Source organism: Musa acuminata, chromosome BXJ2-4 (assembly GCF_036884655.1).
Source record: "Musa acuminata AAA Group cultivar baxijiao chromosome BXJ2-4, Cavendish_Baxijiao_AAA, whole genome shotgun sequence".
Classification (NCBI taxonomy): Eukaryota; Viridiplantae; Streptophyta; class Magnoliopsida; order Zingiberales; family Musaceae; genus Musa; species Musa acuminata.
Window position 1 is genome coordinate 42,665,676 of NC_088341.1, and position 24,725 is coordinate 42,690,400.

At 36.3% G+C, this 24,725-nt stretch overlaps 4 protein-coding genes across 13 annotated transcripts; 3 read left to right on the forward strand and 1 right to left on the reverse strand.

The window, feature by feature from the left end:
- Positions 1–339: 339 nt before the first annotated feature.
- On the forward strand, positions 340–2,888 carry LOC103982737 (remorin). Its single transcript, XM_009399736.3, has 5 exons — positions 340–535; positions 954–998; positions 1,103–1,190; positions 1,724–1,805; positions 2,427–2,888. Exons 1-5 carry the CDS (start codon positions 424–426, stop codon positions 2,634–2,636), a joined length of 537 nt encoding a protein of 178 aa, XP_009398011.2. The 5' UTR covers positions 340–423; the 3' UTR covers positions 2,637–2,888.
- A 591-nt stretch (positions 2,889–3,479) lies between these two features.
- LOC135609233 (transcription factor LAF1-like) lies at positions 3,480–5,095 on the reverse strand. Its single transcript, XM_065102337.1, has 3 exons — positions 4,960–5,095; positions 4,548–4,677; positions 3,480–4,227 (listed from the first exon to the last, which is right to left on the reverse strand). The coding sequence occupies exons 1-3, from the start codon at positions 5,093–5,095 to the stop codon at positions 3,645–3,647; spliced, it is 849 nt and encodes a 282-aa protein (XP_064958409.1). The 3' UTR covers positions 3,480–3,644.
- Positions 5,096–8,074: 2,979 nt separating this feature from the next.
- Positions 8,075–15,706, forward strand: LOC135585889 (uncharacterized). Of its 9 annotated transcripts, none has more exons than XM_065106236.1 (14): positions 8,075–8,251; positions 8,886–8,945; positions 9,033–9,234; positions 9,458–9,532; positions 9,623–9,724; positions 9,896–9,936; positions 10,259–10,372; positions 11,332–11,446; positions 11,587–11,777; positions 11,856–11,972; positions 12,989–13,069; positions 13,282–13,517; positions 13,737–13,776; positions 14,959–15,706. In XM_065106236.1, exons 1-14 carry the CDS (start codon positions 8,087–8,089, stop codon positions 15,547–15,549), a joined length of 2,130 nt encoding a protein of 709 aa, XP_064962308.1. In that variant the 5' UTR covers positions 8,075–8,086; the 3' UTR covers positions 15,550–15,706. The 9 variants fall into 9 exon arrangements, with proteins under 9 accessions (XP_064962308.1, XP_064962309.1, XP_064962310.1 ...); XM_065106237.1 differs by having other exon boundaries at positions 9,033–9,219; XM_065106240.1 differs by having other exon boundaries at positions 8,161–8,251; positions 8,881–8,945.
- Positions 15,707–20,333: 4,627 nt separating this feature from the next.
- On the forward strand, positions 20,334–23,621 carry LOC135611017 (thylakoid lumenal 17.4 kDa protein, chloroplastic-like). 2 transcript variants are annotated; one of them, XM_065106248.1, is made up of 4 exons: positions 20,334–20,540; positions 21,331–21,455; positions 22,676–22,922; positions 23,253–23,621. In XM_065106248.1, exons 1-4 carry the CDS (start codon positions 20,429–20,431, stop codon positions 23,474–23,476), a joined length of 708 nt encoding a protein of 235 aa, XP_064962320.1. In that variant the 5' UTR covers positions 20,334–20,428; the 3' UTR covers positions 23,477–23,621. The 2 variants fall into 2 exon arrangements, with proteins under 2 accessions (XP_064962320.1, XP_064962321.1); XM_065106249.1 differs by having other exon boundaries at positions 20,401–20,540; positions 21,290–21,455.
- The last annotated feature ends 1,104 nt before the right edge of the window (positions 23,622–24,725 follow it).

Sequence of the window (24,725 nt, forward strand, 5' to 3'; positions counted from 1 at the left end):
ACTGACCTCCGTTGATGTGATTCAATGGGCCATGCAGATTGCAGAGCACCATCTCCTGCTGACGAGAGATCAAGAAGGCTTGCTTGCCATCAGTGCAATCCTTGTCTTAGTTTATTCCTCGTGCAATAAAGACAGAGAAGATCGAATCAGAGTCGGAATGGTTGGATTCCTTTGAACTGCATTCTCTTCCACACGATGCAGTGAATCTTCTTTCCTGTTGTGGACCACGCAAAAGTGCGGCGCGTATGGGCCACTGCTACAATCGTGTGATGCCAACAACATCGGATCCCAAAGCCAAAAGATTCCAGACCGCTAGTTCTTAAAATGTAATGAAAGTTCAGTTCTTTCATTATGTCTGTGGTGGAACTTAAGAGCTGGAATCCTTTTCCAGGTCTCTTTGGTGCGTAGCTCAGTCTGTGGGAGATGGCGGAAGAGAAGCTGGAGGCGGTGAAGGACGTGGAGGAGGAGAAGACGGCCATCGTGCCGGCGTCGGAGAAGAAGCCTGACGACTTCAAGGCTCTCGCCGTTGTAGAGCGTGAGATACATATATCTTTTGCTCTCTTGAGCTTCTCTTTTGGTTCCCTCCAAAAAGAGTCATTTTGTTGGTCGATCGATTGGTATTTCGTGCATGAAATTTCTTGTGGGAAAAAAAAGAAGAAAAAATTCAGTTCTTGAACAACTATTCTGCCTTTGTCTATTGAAACTTCAAGAAGATTTTTTTGCAATAATTCATACTGATCATTATTTTGGTTTGTAAGAGCCATTTATTTCAAATCCTTTTTGTTTATGATATATAATTTCTTTCAATAACAAGCATAATTTTCTTCTTCTTTCTTTAGAACATCCTCTTTTGCAAGTATGAAACCATTGCAAATTCATGTATTATATGTGGATTTATAAGCTTAAGCTACAAGCATAAACTGTTAATGAAGCACAAGAATTCTTTTATACAGAGGTTGAGGATCCTGAGAAAAGCTCTGGGGATTCAGATGACAGAGGTTGGTAGTCTCACAAAAACTTTATCTCTGACTTGCTAATCTTTTGTTCTGTATAATAAGCCTCCAAATGTAAGATGAAGAACATGTTTTTAATGCTCTTCCAGATGCTGTTCTTGCAAGGATTGTAGCAGAGAAGAGATTGTCATTGATCAAGGCATGGGAAGAAAATGAAAAGTTTAAAGCAGAAAACAAGTAAGACATCAGAAGGCTTCTATTCATCAAATTCAGGAACATCTTTAAGCAAACTGGCTATTGTGTCTCTTCGGTGTTTCTCTTATTCTTATTATTTTTTCCTTTTTATCCTCTAACTGTGTATGTTTGAGATATAGCTTATTAGTAGATTTTGCACAGAACATGGTATGGTCCTTAGTTGAATAGCAAAAAACATTGGGTAAGAGAATGATGGTGGAAGAACTGTGGCTGTATCCTGCTTTGTATACTATGTTTTTGTAATTGTACTTGGTGTTTGAGAAGTTTAATCTGACACAGGATGTTTTTATTCAATTATGTTATGTTTTTTTATTTCTATTCAGTGAGTCAATCATCAATTTTTATCTTAATTTTAGATGTAGATATAAACAAACATGCTTTTGCTCAAAAAAAGAAAAAGTCAAACATGTAGAATTTATCTAAGCACTTGTGTTATTTAATTTGTACTAATAAGAGACATCTTTCATTTATCAGTCAATACATGATTTATCATATCTTCCTGCAATGTCAAACAGGGCACTCAAGAAAATATCATCTATTAATGCATGGGAGAACTCAAAGAAGGCAGAGGTGGAAGCTGAGCTGAAAAAGAAAGAGGTCAGTAACTTCTTGTAATATTAGTTTCTGCATGGTAAGTTTTTGTTGTTCATCCATCCAAGTTTTAGTTGGTTCTTACAAGCATCAGCAACCAATTATATAGCAGACAAAAGAAAAGTTAGGATTAACTTTAGCTGCAAATTAGCTGACTGGTAAGATTAGATGCCAATTGCCATGATGTTCATGCATGTAGTTTAATTAAATCTTGCTGATTTTATTATACTAAGTTGCAATAATGCATTTGTTCAATGAAAAAGTATACAAAGTTCCAAGAACATATCTGTATCATGTAACTCCAATATAAGGCTTAAACTATTGATATATTCTACAAATTATTAACTTTGGGGAGTTGGAATATGAAGAACTAGAAAGCTAAATAACTTAATTCAGACATAGAACAGAAGATCATGAATTCAAAAAATGACTATCTGTGGCGCATAACATGGTTGGATTAGATATTGCTGGACCAGAAATGTTCTCTAAAGTTGTGACCGGCATGTTCATTAAACGAATGCGTCTCTTGAGGAGATGAAATGTTCAAATTGGTCTACTGTCTTGGTTGAGAAGAACTCATAGAACACCTTTTGAATTAATAACCTCATACTCCTGATGGAAAAACAGGAAGAACTCGAGAAAAAGAAAGCAGAGTATGCAGAGGAAGTGAAGAATAAAATTGCATTGATTCACAAGGAAGCAGAAGGGAAGAGAGCAGTTGCTGAGTCTAGGCGCGGTGAAGAGGTCCTCAAGACTGAGAAAAAGGCTGCAAAATATCGTGCCACCGAGCTTGTTCCAGTTCTCCAAAGAAGGCTTTTTGATTTTTTCCAGTCCTAAAAATTGACCTTTCGTGACAAATTGAAGATGCTATTCAACTGATACTTGTATTTTCTGAGTGTGTTATATCAAAATTTTAGGTAGAGCTTTTTATGAGAAAGTTGTGCTAATTGTTTAGAGAGGTTTGGTTGGAATCCTGGTGTTTTGATCTGTAAAGTGTGTTTCATGTAGACAAGTGTTCAACTCTTATACTCTTCAATGTGGACATTCTCCTGTGTGTTTAAATCAACATTTAATTACTTGGTGTCTTTATATCATTATATTCAGTCAAGATAACATCATGGTTTTGGTGTAGATTCATTTTGAAGTCTGCAAACAGGTGTAAGTTTGTTGATTTGCATCAGAACACTTTAGTTCCCAAGTTTTATGCTATGATACAATCCCAGAAATTGGCATATTCAAGAACAATTAATGTCCTGAATGACTTGTTAGTTTCCTTACAGAAATTCCACTGCCAACTCTTTTCACATCATCAATTTTATTCAATTCAACCTCACCGCTGCACCTATTTGTTGACGAGGCATGTTGGATTCGATTCTCTCAGTAGATGTAAACGAAAGTAAGTCAAATTACTTGACAGCTTAGGTGTTCTAGAAGGCGTTGTCGGTTTGGTTGAGTCAAAACCAGGAAATTGGCTATTAGTCTCAGATCATGACCATATTAAAATGTTTTTCCTCCAATTTTATTACATCATCTTTGTTCTTGAAGTGAGAGGGTGAGACAGGATGAGTTAAATCACAGTGCAACATGGAAACCTACAGAATATATGGAGTTGGACTGATCCTCCCTTTGCTGTAAAGAAAAAGACTCATCTGAGAAAGACTCAAGTGGAAGAAAGGAACAAAAACACAATTTTAATCATAAGATTCCTTTAAATAACAGCAAGTGAAAGTGAAACAAGAAATGTTCTTCCCCATCATAGGAGCACCTGTACAGAATAATGCATTAATTCATGTATATGCTTATCTGTGATATCTTGCTCTAATTCACAGACAGACATAACCTTCCTTATAGGTCAGTAAACATGTCATAGTTCAGCTCAAGATCAGTGTAAGTTTCACTGAAGGATAAGGGATCATGGAAACTGACTTCTGGAATCTGTTCTACAGGCTCAAACTGCTGCTGAAATCCTCCACGGATGCTTGTTTCTTCAAATTCATGAGGAAAATAACCAGTCGATACCATTCCAAATTGCAAAAATTCAGAACTAAGGACATCAGAATTTGAGGTAGAATCATGTTCGAAATTTCTCCCACCACCCACAGATGATGAGCTCTGGTCACCGTCATTGAACAATAGTAGCCAGTCTGCAAATAGAACTTTGGGAAAAGGAGGTAGAAGTTTCTCTCTGGCCACTGTTGATTGGCACTGACTCACAGAAAATGATTCTGAGAGTGAGATTTGGCTATTATTGTCACCCGATAATTGTTTCGGTTTCAAGAACTGGATGTCTGAGTCCAGAGATTTGCTCATGGAGGCATGAGAAGATAATCCATCAGCCTTTGCCACCTTCTTCTTGAGGTAGGTGTTCCACTGGTTCTTCACTTCATTGTCAGTTCTTCCTGGTAGATGCATTGCTATCTGAGACCACCTGCAATACCAATTTCAGATTGCCTTACGCTCTCACTCAAAGAGAAGAAAAAGGATTTGGCACTATTGGTATCATTTGCAGTAATTTAACTTCTCTGAACTCCTCTTAATCCACTTCATGGCACTCAAGTCAGATGATTTTGATCTTTACCATTGCTTGCTTACTAAATTTTGCTGTTAAATTAGGATACAACATAAATGTGCTTCCTTGATCATCATGAAATGATTGTATGTGTACTGTCATATAAATCTTTTGAACATATACTTCTAAGATCTTTGCAGGGATCAATAACATCGAATGTGCACGAACTGAATGCTTACTTGTTGCCCAAAATGGCATGAAGTTTCATCACTGTTTCCTCTTCCTCTTGAGAGAAAACACCCAGCTTGAGTCCTGGCCTCAGGTAATTGATCCACCTCAACCTGCAGCTCTTTCCACTTCGATGCAAGCCTGCAGAAGAAAAAGGAGTTGATACATTTGTCAGCTGTTTGTTCATCCCAAGGGAAGAAGACATCATCAAAATGTTCTATGATCACCCTATGAACAAGAACACAGACAAAAAAACAAGGTAATGGTGTGCATGGACAATCAAAACATGGTTTCAGAAGAATATTTGGATTCAACAAGAGCATGCGGAATGGTGATTTAGTTGCAGAATGTGCTTTAGAAGGGATAAAGTCTAGAGTTATTCTTCAGATAAGAGTCGGCATGTGGAAGTTGGAAATGAGATACCAGCTTTAGCAGGAACTGAACTCCAGTAGCCATGGCCATGCTCAAGGATGTGCTCCCTCAGCCTCTGGTCCTCATCCGGCGACCACAACCCTTTCCTATGCTTCGTCTTCGGCTTCTCCCATGTCTTGCGCCCCATTTCAAGGCAATCCTTACAGGCCGCTTGCTACTGGCTGGTTTCTGCCAGAGTGTGCAGGGATTGCAGAAGAGCTCTGCTTGTTGGCTTCTCTTGCAATCTGTGATGCCAATGGGTGCCACAAATCTGAAATTTAAACTACTTGTGCAGAATTGAAGCATGGCTTAAGAACAGTAATGAAGATTAGCTTGTGGTGTGCTTGGAATGAATCAACACTGCCAATTTTCTCATTGATTGGTTAATGGTGCAGGAAGCATTTGTGTGATCATTAATCATTCATTGTGAGAACATACATATCTGATGACTCATCATTCAACCATAGATTTAAGCCATATATTGATGTTCTTATGGTCTTTTCAGATCATTGGCACACAGAATAAAGTAGAGGGAAGGGATCAAAGCCAAGCGTGCACTTGTGGTCAGCTTTGTTGGTAAGAATTATTCAAAATATTTCTTTTCTTTAGGAACTCATCTCATTCAGAATATAAAACACAATGCTCTTTTCATTTAACAGAAAGAAATAATAATCAGATTGGTACAATTAATCCCAACTACTATTAATAAGAAGCAAATGAATTTATATATATATATCTAGCAAAAGCTTTCCACACAAATACCCATGCAACATGTGGCTATGAAGAACGCGATGGTCCAACCTCAGACCCTTTGATTGTTTTGAACTTGCAAAGTAGTCCATTTTAGTGCTAATAAGGTGTTGTTATTCCATTATACCATTTATTTGCCATTAGATGGGAAATAGCCCATAAAAGAAACATTTGGACTAATAGGAAGAACATCTTTTTTAATTACATGAGAAGCAGTTTCAGCAAATCCAAGAAAACTATGTGTAAGACTTCATATTGTTTATTCAAAGAGTATTTGTTCTTGATCAAAACATTCTTTATTACTTACAGTACAAATAAATTTGTGCACAGTACACTACTAATATATTCATTATGATTTGACTGATTGAAAAATGCTCATCACCTGCCACAAAAAAAACAAAACATAAAAAAAAAATTCTGTGACATTAAGAACCTGAGTTATTAGGTAGAAAATAAATCCTTTCTTATTTTCCTTCAATGTTTTCAGTATTGGAAATAAGTTTTTTACTAACTAACTAGATGAAGAACTCCCAGTTTTGGGTGATTAAGAAGGGCACTAATCTTAGTTTTATTTGTACATATTAGCATCAAGGTTTTACTCAGGCACAGAAAAGATGGTTTATTACTGTTAATTCCCCAATCTCTCATGCTGTTCAACTTTGAATATGTTGCTGCATGTAAAGATTCAACAACTAACATTTTAGACTCATCATCTTTGTCAATTGGCTTCAGAGATGACTGTTCCTTTACACAGCAAACAGATCTTTCATACTGTTCAACTTTGAATATGTTGCATGTAAAGATTCAACAACCAACATTTTAGACTTATTCCTTGTGGGTTTGTCTTTCTAAAGGAAGATAAGATATAGCTGACATACAAGTCTCTAACACATTGAATTAATTTATGGACACAAAAGTACACATAGTTATCAAAATTGAATGGGTCCAATTTGCCCATTTATATAAATGGAAGAATGAATCTGTCAATCCCAATCAAACTGGTTTTAATAATTATTGATATGTCTCTTCTTCAGAGTAATAAATAATAAAAAAAATTAAAAGATCAAGAGATCTTAGAATCAAGCACTAAGTTGCTAGTTTATATTTATATTATACAATCATATTATATTTATAGTAAACATATGGTCTGATAGATTGATCCATTGGTTTGACCAACAATCAAATGGCACAAGATTTAGAACTTGTTCCAAATATTGTGAAATTGTAGTAGCATGTGGTCCTATGCTCTCTTTGAAGATATTATAAATAAATCATATGATGACTTTAACTTATTTAAGAATAACTAAGCACCTACCCCTTGGAATAATGAGCATTCTTTGTACAATATAGAGAAAAATGTGGCCTAGCAAGCTATTCTTTTTTACACTTGAAGCAGATTTAGTAACATTTTTTCTTGGTGACCTTCTAGCACAAATCATACTTTGTTGACTTAAGACCTCATTTGCTGTTTCCCTTTTTTATAGAATTTTCTTTTTGTTCTTTATGATTTTGTTGTTGTTGTATATACTTTTTTATTCCCATGACCTTAGAAAGATGGAGGGGAATTGATGTCTTTTTCTTCACCTAACTAAATTCTAGATGGACTGATATTCTACACAAATGGATAGCTAATCCCTTTTGCAGATACAGATTTCGTTGACTATGTCTAATCTACATTTGATGCATATTATTACTGAGAATTCTAGGATTTCTTTTTTCTCATTTGGGGATGAAAACTTATTTAACTCAAAATAATCAAAGAGCAAATCCTAAACAAAATGATCCATTTTGGATTTGGTGATATTTGTAAAATAATAAAATTTGTTGATAATAGGAAGAAATTATATTTCATAAAACTGAGAACTTAAGAAAATCTTTCTTTTTTTTATCATACACATTCGACCAATTCAACATAACCCATCCTTTGTGACAAAAAGATTTACCTTTTACACTATCTTCTCTCCACCTCAGATAGATTAGGTATGTGTGTTGAAGCTTTTAGCTAAGACTGACATTAGTTCATTTGAGTTAAATAAATAAATAAGAAAATAATATATCTGATAAGTTGATAATTTTAGTTATATTTCATTGGATAGATAAAGACAGTCCTGAAGAAACTTATATAAGTTGAATTTAGATTTAAAGAGATAAATATAAAAATCAGTGGAGGGTTTATGCATTTAATAGTTAATTTCACAAAATATGATTAAGCCTTGTTAGTCAAATTAGAATTTTAGATACAAGGATAACTGGATCCGACCCGCTTAGTAATCGGGTTGAACCAAACCATCATGAGGTCATGATCCGTTGCTCAACTCTGTCGGACTCAAATGCCCTTGTGATCGCATGTCAATCCGACCCGATCCATCCCCACCGTCATAGACGGTTGATGATGGGCTGCTCCCCTTCAAAGTGGTGGCCCGCATCACATCGGACGGATGCAAATAACCAAATATGGAATCGTCGGCGAGGGGCTGAACACGGGGAGAGACTATCGAGGGGTGGGGCTGTCGCCGCAGTGATCATCGAGCGCCGGAAGTGCTTGAATCGCGGGGTATCTATATTCTTTCTCCGAGTGAAACTTCAGATCTCTCTTCCTGGATTTGTGCCTTGGCTTCTTGAATCCTCAATCGTTCAGCCCAGGGGGAATCACTTGTCGATAGATAGTTGACGATTCAGGAAAAAGAAGGAATCTTAGTGTTTCTTGGTACAATTTTCGCGTTGTTCAACCAGAAACTCTAGAATTTTCCCATACTGGTGTAGAGATTTGTGAATCACGGAATTTGGGAACAAAACAAGAGTTTTTGTTCTTTTGGTTCAGTTCGTATTGGAATTCTAGTATTCGGTTACGCCAACCCAGTTATTGGAATTATAGCTTTCTGTTCCATTGAAATTTAATCGTATTTATCCGATTCTAATACGTGATCATCTCAAATATACTATTTGTTTTTAGCTTTAATATTATTGATCTTCTAAAAGCAAGACAGTATTGCTGTGTCAACACAATGCATCTGTTTTCCATTTAATATCTTTGTTTTATTCAGAAATGGACAGGTTATTTAATTCTTTACCTCGGTAGTTGAGACATTAGGTGATTCCCTGTTGTCTTATTGTATTGGTTGGTGACATGTTATGCATTTGGGGCGCTTGTATTATACTAATTTTATTAGTATTTGTTACAAGTCAAGGTGATGCTTCAAATGGAAACAAAAGAGAAGAGGGAAGTATACAGCTGTGAGTTCAAATTGGTCAGTTAAATGAAATATCCTTTTCTTCAGTCATTTTCAGTTGCAAACAAATGCAGAAACTAATTGACTTCTAAGATTGCATTGTAGAGGGAGAATCCTCTGAAGAGAAAAGACAAAGTTTATGTTGGTTGTGGAGCAGGCTTTGGCGGGGATAGACCACTGGCAGCTCTCAAATTGCTTCAAACAGTCAAAGAACTTGATTATCTTGTGCTTGAATGTTTGGCAGAGAGGACACTTGCTGAACGCTATCAACATATGATGGCTGGGGGAAAAGGTTATGACTCTCGAAGTATGACGCTATCAACATATTAGCATCTTTCGGCAATTTATTCTAGAATTTGTTAAATCATTCAGGGATGTAATATGATATAAGCATTTTTTTATGCCAAAACATGGTTAACGTATATTTTACATGTCAGAAGTTTGACATCCGTTATCAGCAGCCGCTTTGTGAATGTCTTCTTACGTGTTTTCTTCATTTATAATGTGCTGCTACACATGATAATTTTCAGTATCAGATTGGATGTCTATGCTTCTACCTTTGGCTGTAGAAAGAGGAATTTGTCTAATTACTAATATGGGTGCAGGTAACAATCTTCTTGATCATCAGTCTGCAAGTTCTTTAATTAGTGTCTCTAATAATGTATCCCATTATGTCTGAAACAATCAATTGGAAGTGGATCCACTTGGTGCACAGCAAGAAGTTCTGGACATTGCAAGTAAACTTGGACTAAGTATTACTACTGCAGCCGTATATGAAGTTTGCCAGGAGAAATCAGGTTTGAGACTTTGATAGTTCTCTTAGTATTACTAGTTGGACAAGATGATCATTTTTTTAAACATGTAATTAAATTTGAAATGAGCCACGGGTTCTTTGTGTGGCTGGTTCCCCAGTTTGTATGCTCTGTATTTTAAGATAATGATCTTCAATCTGCTCATATATTTTTCAGGGCCTCATCTTTCGAAAAAAGGATATGGTCTGTGGGAAGGGGTAAGTTCCTGATAGCCTTGATATGAGATCATCATAGATTGTGGCTGAAATTACAATTGATTAGGGTATGATGGACTTAGTTATGCTTGCAATTTTCTTTAGCCATTGTTGTCAGTGCCAAGTATGTGTCATGACGTTGATCGGATGCCTCTATGGTGTTGATGTATTAGTGCAGCAGACGAGATGTATCATATTTGGATATTATCTTATAACATTGTTTCAGATTATCTTCTACATCTATTGTAATCCAATTTGTCAAGAAATGTTGTTCTTTAATTATGTTGTATGCATAGCCTCATATCTTTAAATTTGACTTGTGAAGGGCATAAGTACATACTTAGGCGCTTCTCCAATTGTTCAGTGTTTGGAGAGGCACAAACCACACGTTGTCATTACTTCCAGGATTGCTGATGCTGCACTATTCTTAGCTCCAATGGTATAAATCGTTAATCTCATTGTTATGTTTGTTAATCCTTTTCTAATTTTGATAAATAGCTAGTAATTCACCTACTTGACTTTTACTATGGTGAATGTCATCCTGCTAGGTTAAATATTGTGTTATGATTAGCGGAGATGAATTTGGTTATTAATCCATTATTCTAGACCTCCAGAAATATCATGTTTTCTGTTGGCTGCTGATTTTGCTAATATAGTGTTCGTCACTTTTTAATCTTCAATATGATACTTTGCTGAAAAAGTATATCATATCATGCTCAAAATCTTTTATAGAATAAAATGATTTAAATGATTTGTGAGTTCCGTATTATCATTTAGATGGGGCAATTTTTTCTTTTAGATTTTGATGATCTAGTCTGAACTTTTTGGTGCACTTATGTCATCATTTGATTTTTCTGGCTAGTAATTGCAACTTGATTTAATGAAATTAGCTATGAAAAGGATTGATATTCTTGAACATGTACTTCAACTAGACAGATGCTGGAAATGCAAGTAAAGAAGCTTAAATATAAATCATGACTGACATATACCTTGTTAACCAAATTAGCATGATCAAGCTAGAAATGAGAAAAGGAAGGTGGGGGAATGGGGGGTTGATTGGGTGGGTCAAGTTGCTGTACTACGGAAAAGAAACCACTCTTACATTGTAGTATCTGCTAACTATTCATTGATCAGCTCAAGGATCATTTCATCTAGAGATGTTGGTTTTATGTTAGATTTCATTTCTTCTTATGCATGCACGTATTAATTTCTAGGACTTTCCTCCTACAAGTATAACCCTGTAAACCTGCAATTTTTTTAACAAATAAGTTACATTAAATTGCAATAAGTGTGAGCACAAATCTATGAGTAGAGTAGCAAGGCAGATGCAAACAAGCAATATTTGAGTATTTGGATATTTGTTGTATGCCCTGTGCAATAATTTAATTTTATGATTAGGTGTATGAACTGGGTTGGAACTGGAATGACTTCAGTCTGCTAGCACAAGGGACCCTAGCTGGCCATCTTTTAGAGTGTGGTTGTCAACTCACTGGTGGATATTTCATGCATCCAGGTATGCCCTATATAACAGCTTTCCTAACAAGTGGGTACAATAGATAGATGATCATGGTAAACCCAACTTTTCAATGTGTATGAAAATATATTATCATGTCAATAATGTTAAGTGATAGTTTCTATGTATTATTCATGCAGGAGACAAGTATCGAAAATTTTCTTTGGAACAGCTTTTGAATTTGTCACTTCCTTATGCTGAGATTGGTTATAAAGGAGAAGTATGTGTAGCCAAGGCAGAAGGTAGCGGAGGACTTCTCGACAACAGTACATGTGCCCAGCAGCTTCTTTATGAGGTTGGAGATCCTAGTTCCTATATAACTCCTGATGTGGTAAGGATTTATGACGGTCCCCCCCACCCTCATTGTTAAAGTTACTGGCTCAAATATTAACTTAATGTCATAGAACAGGTTATAGATTTGAGAAATGTCTACTTCTGCCCATTATCGAATGATAAAGTTCTCTGCTATGGGGCAAAGCCTTCTAGTGTTCAATTTCCTGATAAGCTTCTGCAATTGGTTCCAGTGGTAAGTGATTCTTCAGTATAATTATATGAGATGTAGCTAATATGTTAATCTGATATGCTTGGTTTTCGCCTAGAGGCTATATGCTAGACGACATTAATTGATCTGTTTCAATTACTCTCTTATAGATATAACAAAGGTTCAAAAATCTGGTTGGACTAGTTTGTGTCAAATTATACCTACTGGTGCAACCAGGTTTGTGAAGTTTGGTCTGAAACTGATTTTTTGATCATTTTATATGTACAGCTGTTGACAATCAAGAGTCAAAACATTGTGAAATCTGTTGACTGTCAACAATTGTTAAATGTCAACAACGCTCCCCGTCTCCTCATATCCTCCTCCTCTATTCCTCATCCTCTCCTCCTCTTCTCCTCCCCCTCCCTTCTCCTTCTCTCTCCTCCTCCTCTTCTTTCTCTCCTTTCTCTTAGGTCTGTGCCTATTAATACACTGATATGCCTGGCTGGAATCGCTGGATCCATATGGGTCTTGGTTCAAAACTTGAAATCTTGACCACAACCTCTAGAATGACTTGCTAGGATTTCTGGGTTCAGCTTGATGAACCTCTATTCACCATGAAATTTTATGCAAGGTACCATAAGGGATCATTATTTTAGTATGCTAAGTCATATACTTAATCAGTTGTTTTTTCATACTCTTCATTCTTTTTTTAAATTAATTCTTGTCGACATTCTGCACAACATGAATGATTGAGACCATCTAAAATGTATATGAGGGGTAAATTGCACCACCACCACTTTAAAAGCATTGAAGAGAGACGAGTGAGATGAAGCCATCTCAAATATATGTGCTTTATTATTGCATTTAATATCTCTTAACATTATGGTGCTTGACTTCGCTTTTTGTTGCCACATTCTCACCTAGGTTAATGAAAGCATTTTATCATTAATAGCATTCTTGAAGGATACCATTGTTATGTGTCAATGTGTTCATTATTAGTATGCTTATAGCTTGTTTTTAAAATTATTTTTGAAAATGTAAAAGAATTATTAGTTTTTCAGGATTGTGGATGGAAAGGCTGGGGAGAGATATCGTATGGAGGATTTGGATGTATAAGACGCGCCGAGGCTGCAGAATATCTGGTCTGTTACTGAAGAATATGTATAAGTCTTCTAGTTCATGTTTCATTAACTGTTAGAAGGTTCTAAATAAAAATTGCAAGATCATAGAACAATCCAGAACCCAGGTCTGCTCAATCGCTGCAAAATATTTATATTTTTTTAATTGCATGGTATTGCATATTGTTGTCGTCTAGAAACTTGACTATGCTGCCTATCTCATAATTCCGTATTAGGTTAGGTCATGGGTGGAAGAAGTATATCCAGGAATTGGAGATTGTATCAAATCATATATTGTTGGACATGATAGCCTGAAAGCAACTGCAACCCATGAGGGCAGTTTCTCCATGGAGCAAATGGATATTAGGCTTCGCATGGATGGTTTGTTCAAGTTGAAGGAGCATGCAGTTTGCTTACTTCAAGAGTTTACAGCTCTCTATACAAATGGGCCAGCTGCTGGTGGTGGTATTTGGTAAATTTAACTCATGAAAATTCTTCCTTTTTTGTTAACTGTTCTTTTGAAAAGACAACATGAATTAAATTTGATGGTTTCTTGACTTTATTATGATATTATATATATCAGTGTATAGGATATTGTAAATGGTATTCTTCTTAATTGGAATTGAATTGATGAGTTTGCACCTGTCATTGCTTAAAGCTTAATGTCTGAGTTGCTTTGTTTGAAATGCAGCACCGGGCACAAGAAGGAAATAGTTCTTCAGAAGCAACTGGTATGGTTCTCTATGTTTAAGGCACTGGTACAATATCTTATTTTGAATAGCTTCTGTATATTGGTAACAGTTAGGAAAAGGATTATGGTTTGTCACTAATACTGCTTATAGGTAACAATTTTTGTTTTTCAAAAGCATATAACCTCACACATTGTGGTTATTTGTAAATCAATCCTCCCTTAAAATCGACCCCTGAAGTTAAGATAATAAGTCAACTTGATGGATAAATATAAAAGGGTAATTATACGCTTAAATGTTTAACCATGATTAAGAAAAATAAGTCAACCTGATGTTTTATTCTTTGTGATGAGAATACTTAATAGCTAGGTCACGAGATGACAGACACGATTCATGGTGTTGATTAGGCAGTGATAAAATAAGGAAATGATTATACAGTGGAGGTAGGAGCACAAGGGAAAAGGTAGGTGTAAGTTACAACCTTCAGTGAATTTTCTTTTATCAGCCATGAACTTTGAAGTTTGAGGCACTTTTTAAATTCTTTTTATCTGGGATATAAAAATGGATGAAGGTCTGATTTATAAATGACACATCATGCATGCAGTTGTATGTCCTCAAAGCAATATTCTCAATTTCCTGGCTAAATGTCTCTGTTTCCATAATGGCTTCAAACAGCATCGCTTGGTTGACAAGAATGAATGAGTTCTAGAGCATTTGTGATTCATTATGATTCCATTTAATAGTACTTTTCTAAACATTTTCTAGCTGATAATTGGAAACCTCCTATTCCAGGCACTGTTGGCTACTGTTAAATGCATAAGTAGTTGCAGCTGAGGATAAATTTTTAAGCCACACAATGGTGCAGAAGTTTTTTCTGTTAAAATATTTGATAGTACAAGAGATTTTCCCAGTAGAATTGCGTGTATAGATGTACGAACCTATATCTGTTGTTAAGGGTGAGTGGTGCATGCATGTGTAGCAAATATGTTTGTCTCCACCTATTTTTCAGTCCCTATCCCCACCTGCAACAACAGGCCCACATTGAACTGATTCTTTTCTCTCCAATCAGCAAGAACTAATCTCTTATTCAAAGTCTAATATTTTCTAGGAATCTTTTTCTACTGGTTTACTTGTGGATAAAGTGGAATTCGATCTTCTTCTTGAGGCAATAATTTTGGTTTTAGAGTAACCACAATGCATCTCAAGGATTGTATTGTTGTCCAGGTTGAACGCGAAAACATTTTCTGGGGATTTGAAATAAAGAAATCAAAGCTTATAGATCCATCCAAGAAGGAAGCTATACATGATGGATCAGATCCTATCAACACTGTAAGAGAAGAAAATAAAGTTCTGCTCATCTCAACCAGCACCTCTATCAGTGGTGCGATATCCTCAGCACTCACAGCTGCTGCTCCATCCAACAAGAAGATTCGTCTCTATCAAGTCGCCCATAGCAGGGCTGGGGACAAAGGAAATGACTTGAACTTCTCCATCATCCCTCATTGTCCGAAAGACATTAATAGGCTTAAACAAGTTATAACAAAAAGTTGGGTCAAAGATGTGGTTTCATCCCTCCTTGATTTCTCCTCCTTCCCCAGTGCTGAAGCTATTGAGCAGAGAAACAAGAAGATGGAGCAGGTGACAGTCGAAATTTATGAGGTCCCAGGCATCCACTCTCTCAATGTTGTCACACGGAATATTCTTGATGGTGGCGTTAACTGTTCCCGGAGGATAGACCGGCATGGCAAAACTATATCTGACCTCATCCTGTGTCAGGAAGTCATCTTGCCTCCGTTAACAACTGATGATGTATAGTTTTCATGTGTGCCTTGTTGAATCTGTATTCGCAAATGCTAGATTAAAGCAGACCCATATCATTCAATCTGAATCTATCCTTGGCATCAAATGGCAATTTGTGGAATGATAACTATGTGGACTTTGAAAGTAATTCTCATTTCTACTTCTTGCTGCATTCTTTTTTTCTTGAAGAGTTTTAAGTGAGGCAGAATGAAAGCCTTAATCTGGTGAAAAGAGACCTTCAAACTTAGTTGCTTCATTGCTGGATGGTTAATCAATGTGTGGTGTTCTTTTTCCTACTTGAATCCGAGTACATTCCTACTTGAATTGGAGTCCATGGGCATTGTAATGCATGAGTAGGAATCTCCCATTATCTTCAGATTATAGTTGAGCCCAGATATGAAATATGACAAAAGATGAACATTAAAGTTGCAAAAAGTTCATCTGAATGATACAATTGTTGGATGTATCAACAGAAACTAGAGATGAGTATATCTTGAGTTACGTAAAGTTCATCTCAATTACATTATTGTCACATCGATCAATATGAATCGAATGAGGCATCTTCTGTGGCGTTTTAGCTAGAATAATTTTTTTGCCTATACCTGAGATTTGTTGATTATTTCCTCGAAAATAGGATAAGTTTATTGAGATACTGTGTCACTTATACTCTCCATCATTGACAAGCATGCTAAGAATCTCATATCTGATTGCTAAAGACTGAATTCTCTGAATTAGCACGAGAAAGAATCATTTAATTGCTCTCTAAATCAATCTTGCATCCTGATTTGCTTCGTTGATGCTGTAATTAACAGACTGTTTCATGTTCCTCTTTGTAAGGACACATAATGCGATTTCCAATGGATTATTGCTTCAACATACTGGCCATGATGGATTACAACCATGACAGTAACTTATGCATTCATTATAATATAAGAAAGGGAAGTTAGAATGATGTCGAATCCATGCACATATCATATGTACGACGTACTTGCATCGGTGTTGAAAGTTTGGGCCACTGAACATTTGTCATCTTCCTTTGTTTTCTTAGTTTCCTTGGGAACATGAAATCATGTTCTAGAGAGGATCAGTTTTCTCGTCCCCAACTTAGATAAGATAAAACTAAGGTCAAAATCAGAGAAAGGCAGTGAGACTACCTCGTTATAAACTGAAAGGGCAGGAAACAAGTAGGTGAATCCATATTTAGCTTATAAGAAATATGTTGGTGAACCTCTAGGAAGGATTAATTAGTATTTCAGTTTTTGTACTCTAAAAAATTATATTAATATTCCTATAGTTATAAAAGTGAAACATCTAGATTCATTTATCATAACGTTATTTATTTTACCAATAGAAACATGAAAACAAAAGACAAAGATGTAATCTTAATATTCCAATTGATGATAACGGATGACTACGTCATTGGGGGGCCATTCGATAATTGCGTCGACGTCGATGTAGATGCAGAGCGACCCCTAGTAATATCGTCATCCGTCATTATCAATTGAAGTATTAAAATTATATTTTTATCTTTTATTTTCATATTTTCGTTAGTAAAACTAATGACATTAGGATAAATGGATCTAGATGTTTCACTTTCGTAATTATAAAGATGTTAATGTAATTTTTTAAAGTGTATACGTAAAGTTATTGAAGGTAGTTAATTATAAGAGATATAATATAAAACTAGAGGGGATATTAAGTTATTTACAAGATAAGCTAAGCATGCATTAATCTAAATATCTGCTTCCAGCGATTTGATGCAGAATTGAAGAGAAACTTTAGACCCGAAGACAAAATCAATTTCAATGTCTGATGACACTCCTGGAAAAGGCTACCACATCATAAGGCTTAATAAAGGAACAGAAACCTTTTTGACTAGCTAAGCTAGAGAGCAGAAGACTCATACATAGATCATCATCCAGAAAACAACAAAGTATGAACTGAAGAAATAAATTTAGACAGGACAAACTATTTTTGAAGTCTGATAGCAACATTTTGATAGTTACAGCATCATAAGGCTTAAGAGCCTTCTTCTTCTTTTCCTTGTTTTTGCATCTGATATTGAAGGCATTGAAACAGACGAGCATAATAATATAAATTGTTCACGAACTCGTCTTATAAGATTCATCGTACATAATAACATATATAGAAGGCATTGAAACAAATGTACAAAATCTATTATCTAATAAGATTCATCGTACCACGATATAATGTCCGATATGGACGATACATATTATCAATTAAGAGATTCGTATGGACATGCATACCGGTTTGTCGATATATCTCACCGATTGATTTTTGGGTATCAATTTGAGAGCTCGTTCTTCTCCAGATGACTACCTCACCGTAGGAACTAACCCATGTAAGTAGACCTCACCTGCCTATGATACTGATCGGCTTAAGCTCATTCCCCCTCTCTCTCTCTCTCTCTCTCTCTCTCTCTCTCTCTCTTACCTTCCTCTTTCAATCTTTCTCATCTCCTGTGAGCACCAATTCTACCATGAGCTCCCAGAATTTTCTTCCACCACATGAGATATTGTTCCTCCTAATACTGTTAAGTGTTGGGCAGCTCACTGAGATCTACCATGGCAGAAGAATGGTCAACACAGAGGTGCAAAGACAGAGAGGTTTGCCCTCAGCACCATCCATGGCTTATTTTTCCCAGATACCACCTTCACAAGAGCATGATGATGATATCAACCCACATGAGATATTTTTCCCAGACACTTTTAACAGACATTGAACAAGCGGAAAAGCTTGAGAGCTTTACACATCTTGGTGAAGAATGTACTGCAGCAAATCAAACATTACCACTGCAAGAAATGATGCAAACATGAGAAATATCAACCTCAGCCCCTTGAGTTACAAGTCAAACATGCAATGAAGTGGAACTAGATTTTACCCTTTTAGGTCTGTTCATATCTGCAATATCTCAACTCACTGGATACTAAACTCTCCTTTAGTGTAGGTTCCTCCTCTCATCAAAATATTCTTCAGGTGAGTTCTTGCTGTGCCACTTTGCTGCAGAAGATTAAAGCACAGCATAGTACAACACTTCCTCAAGAAGGAACAGGGAAGAATACATTCTTAAATCTCTTTGTTTGGTTGCACTAAAAATGGACATTGGTCACAAGGGTTGCTCATCCGACCTTCTAATATTAATTAATATTGATAATATTGATAAGATCTGGATAATGGACCACCACTGTGGTTTCTGCCACAAAGAAAGAAAGAAGAGCTGCTGATCCGCCAGAAAACAGCAGATGGATGATGCAGAAGACAGAAGCTGGGAAATTAGAGGAAATAATAGATGGAAATCATGGACTATTGGACTATGAGAACTCTTTCATTGAATAGTCATCTCATAGCATGTGTTTCTTCAACCTGTGTGCCAGCCACTGTTCACATTCAAAAATAATACTCCAAATAATTAAGGAGGTTTTATGTTTCTAGCATTTCAAAATCTGGAAATAGCATATTTACCGCTCCACCTATCCCCTCAAATTTTAGATTTTAATAGAAAATAGTCGAGCAGCCCTTCTCATCCCGACAACTCGTGGCTACGAAAGCGTTGATGTGAACGACGAAGGCCGGATCACCCCCAATGAGACAATGATGTGAAAGTCATTCGAGTTGGCTCTATCGACCTCCGTGGACAACAATCTAAGGGTAGCCGTTTGGGTCTGCACCCCCTCAGTGTTGTCCACAGGAAGCGGTTCAAGCCTACTTCCTTATGAAAAAAACATTAGAGGGAAGACGTTACAATCGTTATAGGGCTATCACCTTCTTGGGCAAAACGTTAGAGGAAAAGGCATTACTATTGTTACGAGTGATTCCTTCCATTGGACAAGTATAAAAATCAACCTTCGATACTAGCCTATCGGTCGGATCTTTCGGTAACTAACCTCTTACCTCTCATTTCACTCCAAAAAAATTAATTTAAGTGACATAGGGGTAAGGTCGAGAAGCTCTCACCTAACACTAACCTTGGGTAAGAACTTAGTAAGGAGCCGAATCCCATCTCAATTTGACTTCAAGACCACCTCGAATCTTGATACTCCACCTGTCATCTCAAATCTATCTCGAACGCCTTAGTTCCCCCTCAATCGCTTCACAAGACACCTACACGAATCCACCTTGAATCCCCCTCGATCATACATTCCCCATAATAGTTTTTATATTATATTATATTATATTATATATAAATATATGTATATTTATATACATCTTTTTTAATCTTTAGATCTTGGAAATAACACTCATGTTAATATCTATCCAATAAACTCAAAATAATTAATTAAAATTTAATATTCTTAAATTAGTTTTTATTATTTTGAGAATATTAACATATTAATTAATAAAATACACCTGTTTAATTAATTTAAACTTTTTAATTTTATTTACTTGATACACACGATACACCCAAGCTCTATAACATAATCAAAAGGAAATAAAGGTGATGCATCAGAGGAGAATTGGATTCATCAACCCCTTGAAAGGACTTTTAGATTTCCATTTGCATGCATGGATTACACCACAAAAATTACTTTTCGATGACAGCATGATAAAAATATATACATATATTTAATAAATGTATTTAGAAAGAGTGTTCTTATGATAAGATTACTCGGATATTTTGGGCCATGAAAAGATCTCCATCTTTATTTAGGTTTCAAGGAACTTCACTGCAACCAAATAGTGGCTATTGGGCCCAATGAGGGCCCAAAACCAGGCTTCATTGGTCCAAATCAACCTATTCCTGGGGACCCCACTGTATCAAGAAACGCGGGTGATGGATAGAAGACGATGGGATAAGAACGAGGCGGAAGAAATCCCAAAGCCGTAGCAGCGGCAGCAGAGATCAGGGGAAAGGGAGCGAGCACTTGGAAGTCGAATGGCGACGGTGTGCCTTCCCGGGGCGTGCTCTTCTCCAGCACGCGTGCGCTTCTCCCGGCGCCCGGCCGCCGCGCCGGCACCTCCCTCCCAAGCCCGAATCCGATGCGCGGGTGCGTACTGCCGAATCGATTCCCTCTTCTCGCGTCTTCTCCCTTGCGCTTCTTGTGGTCGATTTGTTCTGGATCTATCTATAATGACTACTATCCGTTCTTGGAGAGAGCGTTGTGAAGATCAATCAGCATGTGATTGGGTCGATAAAGTTGGCTGCTGCGTTTCTTACTCATGCCTTTGGAATCAACTTACGGCGTTCAATCGATCCGATAAAAGTATATGTTGTGGCATTTGTCTCCAAAAGTTATCTTTTTCTTATGTTATCTTATTGATGAAGGGCGCCTCACATTAATAGACGAATTTAGCTTCTTTGGCTCTTTTGATATGCTCTCCTGTTAGGTTTATCGATTGAAATAGGTAAATTTCTGGAGAACCAGTGGACATTGCAGAGTTGATATCAGAGGATAAAAAATGCATCAATTTAGGGACCATTGTGAGAGTTGTTATTACAAAGTCCTAAGAATAAGCTTATTTGTCGATTTGGTCAGATACAATTATACTTTTCAGTTACCTTGAGACATTCCACGGCATAAGATAAAATAAAAAATATATGCCATCCAAGTAGCTACAAAGAAATAAATGCAGAATATAATCTCCGAATAAGAATCCTTGAGCCACTTTTATTCCTCAGCTTTCTAAAGCAATTACTATGTAGACTACAGTTGTCTTCTTAGATGTTTATCTAAGATGAATGTCTCATGTAGCCCAAAGTCAAAGTTTTCATCTTGCTGTAATTTTTTTGGTTCAGATTATTGGATGCATCATCTAATGCATTCTAGTTGTCTTCAGCAATTGAGGACCAGACAATCTTCTTAGAGTTTTCTTGCTCCCCAAAAGGAATGAAGAATCTTGCTTGCGGTATGCTTGCTGCCTGGGCAATCACCACTGCCTCTCCTGTTGTTGCTGCAAGTCAGGTTCGGACTTGGATACTAGCTGCATTTATACCACATTACTTTGTGAACTAATTCTTTTGTCAGCTGCTTTTCCTTGTAGAACTTTCTTCTCATGATATAGTATGTTCCTATGAGATACTAAACTTCATGAACAATTAGTCGATTTAAAGACTCCATTAGCCAATATAACTCAAACTTTTATATAAATGTGATTAAATATCCCTGAACCTGGCTGTTGGCAAAATTCTAATCTTTGTTCTTTTATTGCAAGTGGTGTTTTAGGGTGACTACCACCCGATAAGAAATTGGTTGAAAACTCCCAAATATACACAAATGATTCAAGAAGCGGGCATATAATAAAGATTCCAATTCATGCTGGTTTGTTAGTTCTCAGGATGTACTGAAAGGAAGATTCCTCCAGACATGTTGGGTTTAATACAGTTGGAATTTGAGATTGAGTTTGCTGTTTAGCACTGGTGTGGCATGTTTTGCAAGTTCTAAAATATAATAATAGTTGATGAATTCTTTGATATTAACATTGGCAACCCGATTAAGAAGCATTTCACGGGATCCCCAGGTGTTGAATAGTTAAAACTTAATTGAGACTAAGACCTAGGCATTTGAATTACATGTGTGCTATAGTATTCCAGTTCATTTTTGTCTAAATTAGTTGAGGCTATGTTTGTCCTTAAACATTGTCTTGCTTTGTCTCTTTTTAATATCTGGGCTTCATCATTCGATTTGAAGCTTTTCGTGATCAATTATTGCAGTTAATTCATTTAGATTGACTGCACCTATAGAACGTATTCAATCATCAGTATGTAATTGGTTAATTTACATATTTGAGAGGACCATATAAATACTTTCATAAACACTGATACCCTTCCGTGAATGTTCTTACATTTGTCAAAATGAATGCCATGTTGTACACTTTATCTTCAATAGTCAGACAAATGCATCTAAATGCTTAATTGAGTTTTGATGGTAACCTAACTCTTCATGATGTGTTACAAAAATCATGTGTAGATCCTAATGTTGTTTCTCTCGATATACATTTCTGAACTCTTCTTTGGGAAAATGGATCTTCCTTCTTGTTGATGATAAAAAATCGATGGCCAAAAGGAGAGATCCTCTAAAACCTTTGATGGAACATCCAAGTGCTTCATCTTTTAGGTCCATTTGGTCACTACCCGTTGCAGTAAGTCAGCCAACTTCGTCACATCATGTTCTTCTTCTTGTAGAGGCTGCCTCCACTTTCAACAGAGCCAGATCGTTGTGAGCGAGCATTTGTTGGGAATACAATAGGTCAAGCAAATGGTGTATATGACAAGCCACTTGATCTGCGGTTTTGTGACTACACAAATGATAAATCACATCTCAAAGGGAAATCACTTTCAGCTGCCCTCATGTCTGATGCTAAGTTTGATGGTGCTGATATGACAGAAGTTGTGATGTCCAAGGCTTATGCTGTTGGAGCAAGCTTCAAGGGTGAGAAAAAGTCATTTATTTTAGCATTAGTTGGCATAGTACCATGTACTGCAATCTATAACCTTCTTACATAGTTTGTCCTCTAAAATGCAAATTCATAGACATAATAGTAGTAGCACATCAGGAATCTAAGTATGGTTTAATTTGAAATTACCTCAGCTCACAAACTATCTATGTCTTGTATTTCTTGAGAATTTATTGGAGTTTCCCAATTTCATGTTTGTGCATGTAATACATCCAAATTTTTGCAGCATCACCGAATTACTCTTTGTTTGCGCCTTGAGAAAAATGACCTGACTACGGTTTATCAATATTTTTGTATCATCACAGGGGTCGATTTTTCAAATGCGGTTCTAGACCGGGTCAATTTCGAAAAGGCAAATCTAAAAGGAGCAGTGTTCAAGAACACCGTCTTATCAGGCTCTACCTTTAATGATGCTCAACTAGAAGATGCAAACTTTGAAGACACCATAATAGGCTACATCGATCTCCAAAAGCTTTGCACAAATAACTCCATAAGTGCAGAAGGAAGAGCTGAGTTGGGTTGCAAGTGATGTGTAAAGCTTTGACTCATTTTGGTTTTCCCTTGTCTTAATTCTTGCTTTGTTCAAATTCCTCATGCCTTGTTTCTGAAGGTGCCAACAAACTAATTTATGTATCCATGCACTCCTTACTGGTAAAATACATATGTTTTGTATACATTATTTAAAAGTTAAGAGCTGGAAAAATGTAGAGAAAAGATCATAACTTCAGAAAATACTCACCATCTAGTTCACATCGACATGATTTGATATCAAATGCTTAGAGGAAAAATGTATGGTGTCTAATATTTCATTCGCAACTTTGCTTTCTGTACTTTATATTTGTGTGTATAAAAGGGTATGAGTTGGATTGGTTCATTTGAAGAATGTTTTCCAACATCCATCACAAAATTGAAGTTGTTAATCATAGGTTATCCACGATACAGATTCCTTTAGATGCCTAAGTGGCCTATTGTTAGGTGCCAACTACATTAACACATCAAGATCTTTGGATACCAACTTACTTTTATGGTTCATGTAAATCCATATACAACCATCCATTCAACCACACAATGTTAGTCCACTACTATATATTCTTTGTTTCTTAAATCTAAACACTTGCCCGAACTAAACCATAAGCTCTGATATCATTTGGAAGAAATACCACCGGAGAATCTTAACATACTTTTTACTTCACAAAAACAAAATTCATAATGTATTGATTACAGTTTTTATTGTTGTAATCTCTTTCTCTTTCTTTAGTGATTTATCATATTCCATTTGATTTAATATACAAGAACAAGTTCTCTTTCAAATCCCACTCTTTATCTTTGTACTACATTAGTTACATCTCACACCAAGAAATTATAGGTTTCTAATTACTTGCAAAAGTCCAGTAAATATCTTTAATCCAATTGAATATATATGAAATCTAAAAGTTCCCTTTGGGAGCTCATTTCTAATGTTATCATTCATTAGTTATCAACTATGGAAAAACCAGGAATCTATCCCCTTCTTTCCTCATCATTCTTCAGGAGAACAAGTCAAAGCAAGATAAATCAAGCCATGAAGAATGCAAACCCTTGTTATTGGTAGTAGAAAACAAGATAATTCAGACTACATCCTAAATCACCACTAGTATTTACCTAACCAGACTTGCCAAGCAATCTATGTTCAAGTTTGTAAAGTAGGCCTTGATATCACTACAGACATCAATAAGCTTGACAACACCATAAAATTTCAGCATAATAGATTATATCGATCATGCAGCTACTGAGTACTA

What these genes read in the sequence shown, in the direction of transcription:
- LOC135611017 (XM_065106248.1), top strand. Translation starts at nt 20,429, where the DNA reads ATGGCGACGGTGTGCCTTCCCGGGGCGTGCTCTTCTCCAGCACGCGTG. An exon ending in AGCCCGAATCCGATGCGCGG is followed by an intron (nt 20,541 to 21,330) that starts GTGCGTACTGCC and finishes AGTTGTCTTCAG; the next exon opens with CAATTGAGGACCAGACAATC. An exon ending in TGTTGGAGCAAGCTTCAAGG is followed by an intron (nt 22,923 to 23,252) that starts GTGAGAAAAAGT and finishes GTATCATCACAG; the next exon opens with GGGTCGATTTTTCAAATGCG.
- LOC135609233 (XM_065102337.1), bottom strand. Translation starts at nt 5,095, where the DNA reads ATGGGGCGCAAGACATGGGAGAAGCCGAAGACGAAGCATAGGAAAGGG. An exon ending in TTCAGTTCCTGCTAAAGCTG is followed by an intron (nt 4,678 to 4,959) that starts GTATCTCATTTC and finishes TTTCTTCTGCAG; the next exon opens with GCTTGCATCGAAGTGGAAAG. An exon ending in CATGCCATTTTGGGCAACAA is followed by an intron (nt 4,228 to 4,547) that starts GTAAGCATTCAG and finishes TTGGTATTGCAG; the next exon opens with GTGGTCTCAGATAGCAATGC.
- LOC103982737 (XM_009399736.3), top strand. Translation starts at nt 424, where the DNA reads ATGGCGGAAGAGAAGCTGGAGGCGGTGAAGGACGTGGAGGAGGAGAAG. An exon ending in TGGGGATTCAGATGACAGAG is followed by an intron (nt 999 to 1,102) that starts GTTGGTAGTCTC and finishes ATGCTCTTCCAG; the next exon opens with ATGCTGTTCTTGCAAGGATT. An exon ending in AAGTTTAAAGCAGAAAACAA is followed by an intron (nt 1,191 to 1,723) that starts GTAAGACATCAG and finishes AATGTCAAACAG; the next exon opens with GGCACTCAAGAAAATATCAT.
- LOC135585889 (XM_065106236.1), top strand. Translation starts at nt 8,087, where the DNA reads ATGATGGGCTGCTCCCCTTCAAAGTGGTGGCCCGCATCACATCGGACG. An exon ending in AATTACTAATATGGGTGCAG is followed by an intron (nt 9,533 to 9,622) that starts GTAACAATCTTC and finishes ATCAATTGGAAG; the next exon opens with TGGATCCACTTGGTGCACAG. An exon ending in TAGTTCTTCAGAAGCAACTG is followed by an intron (nt 13,777 to 14,958) that starts GTATGGTTCTCT and finishes ATTGTTGTCCAG; the next exon opens with GTTGAACGCGAAAACATTTT.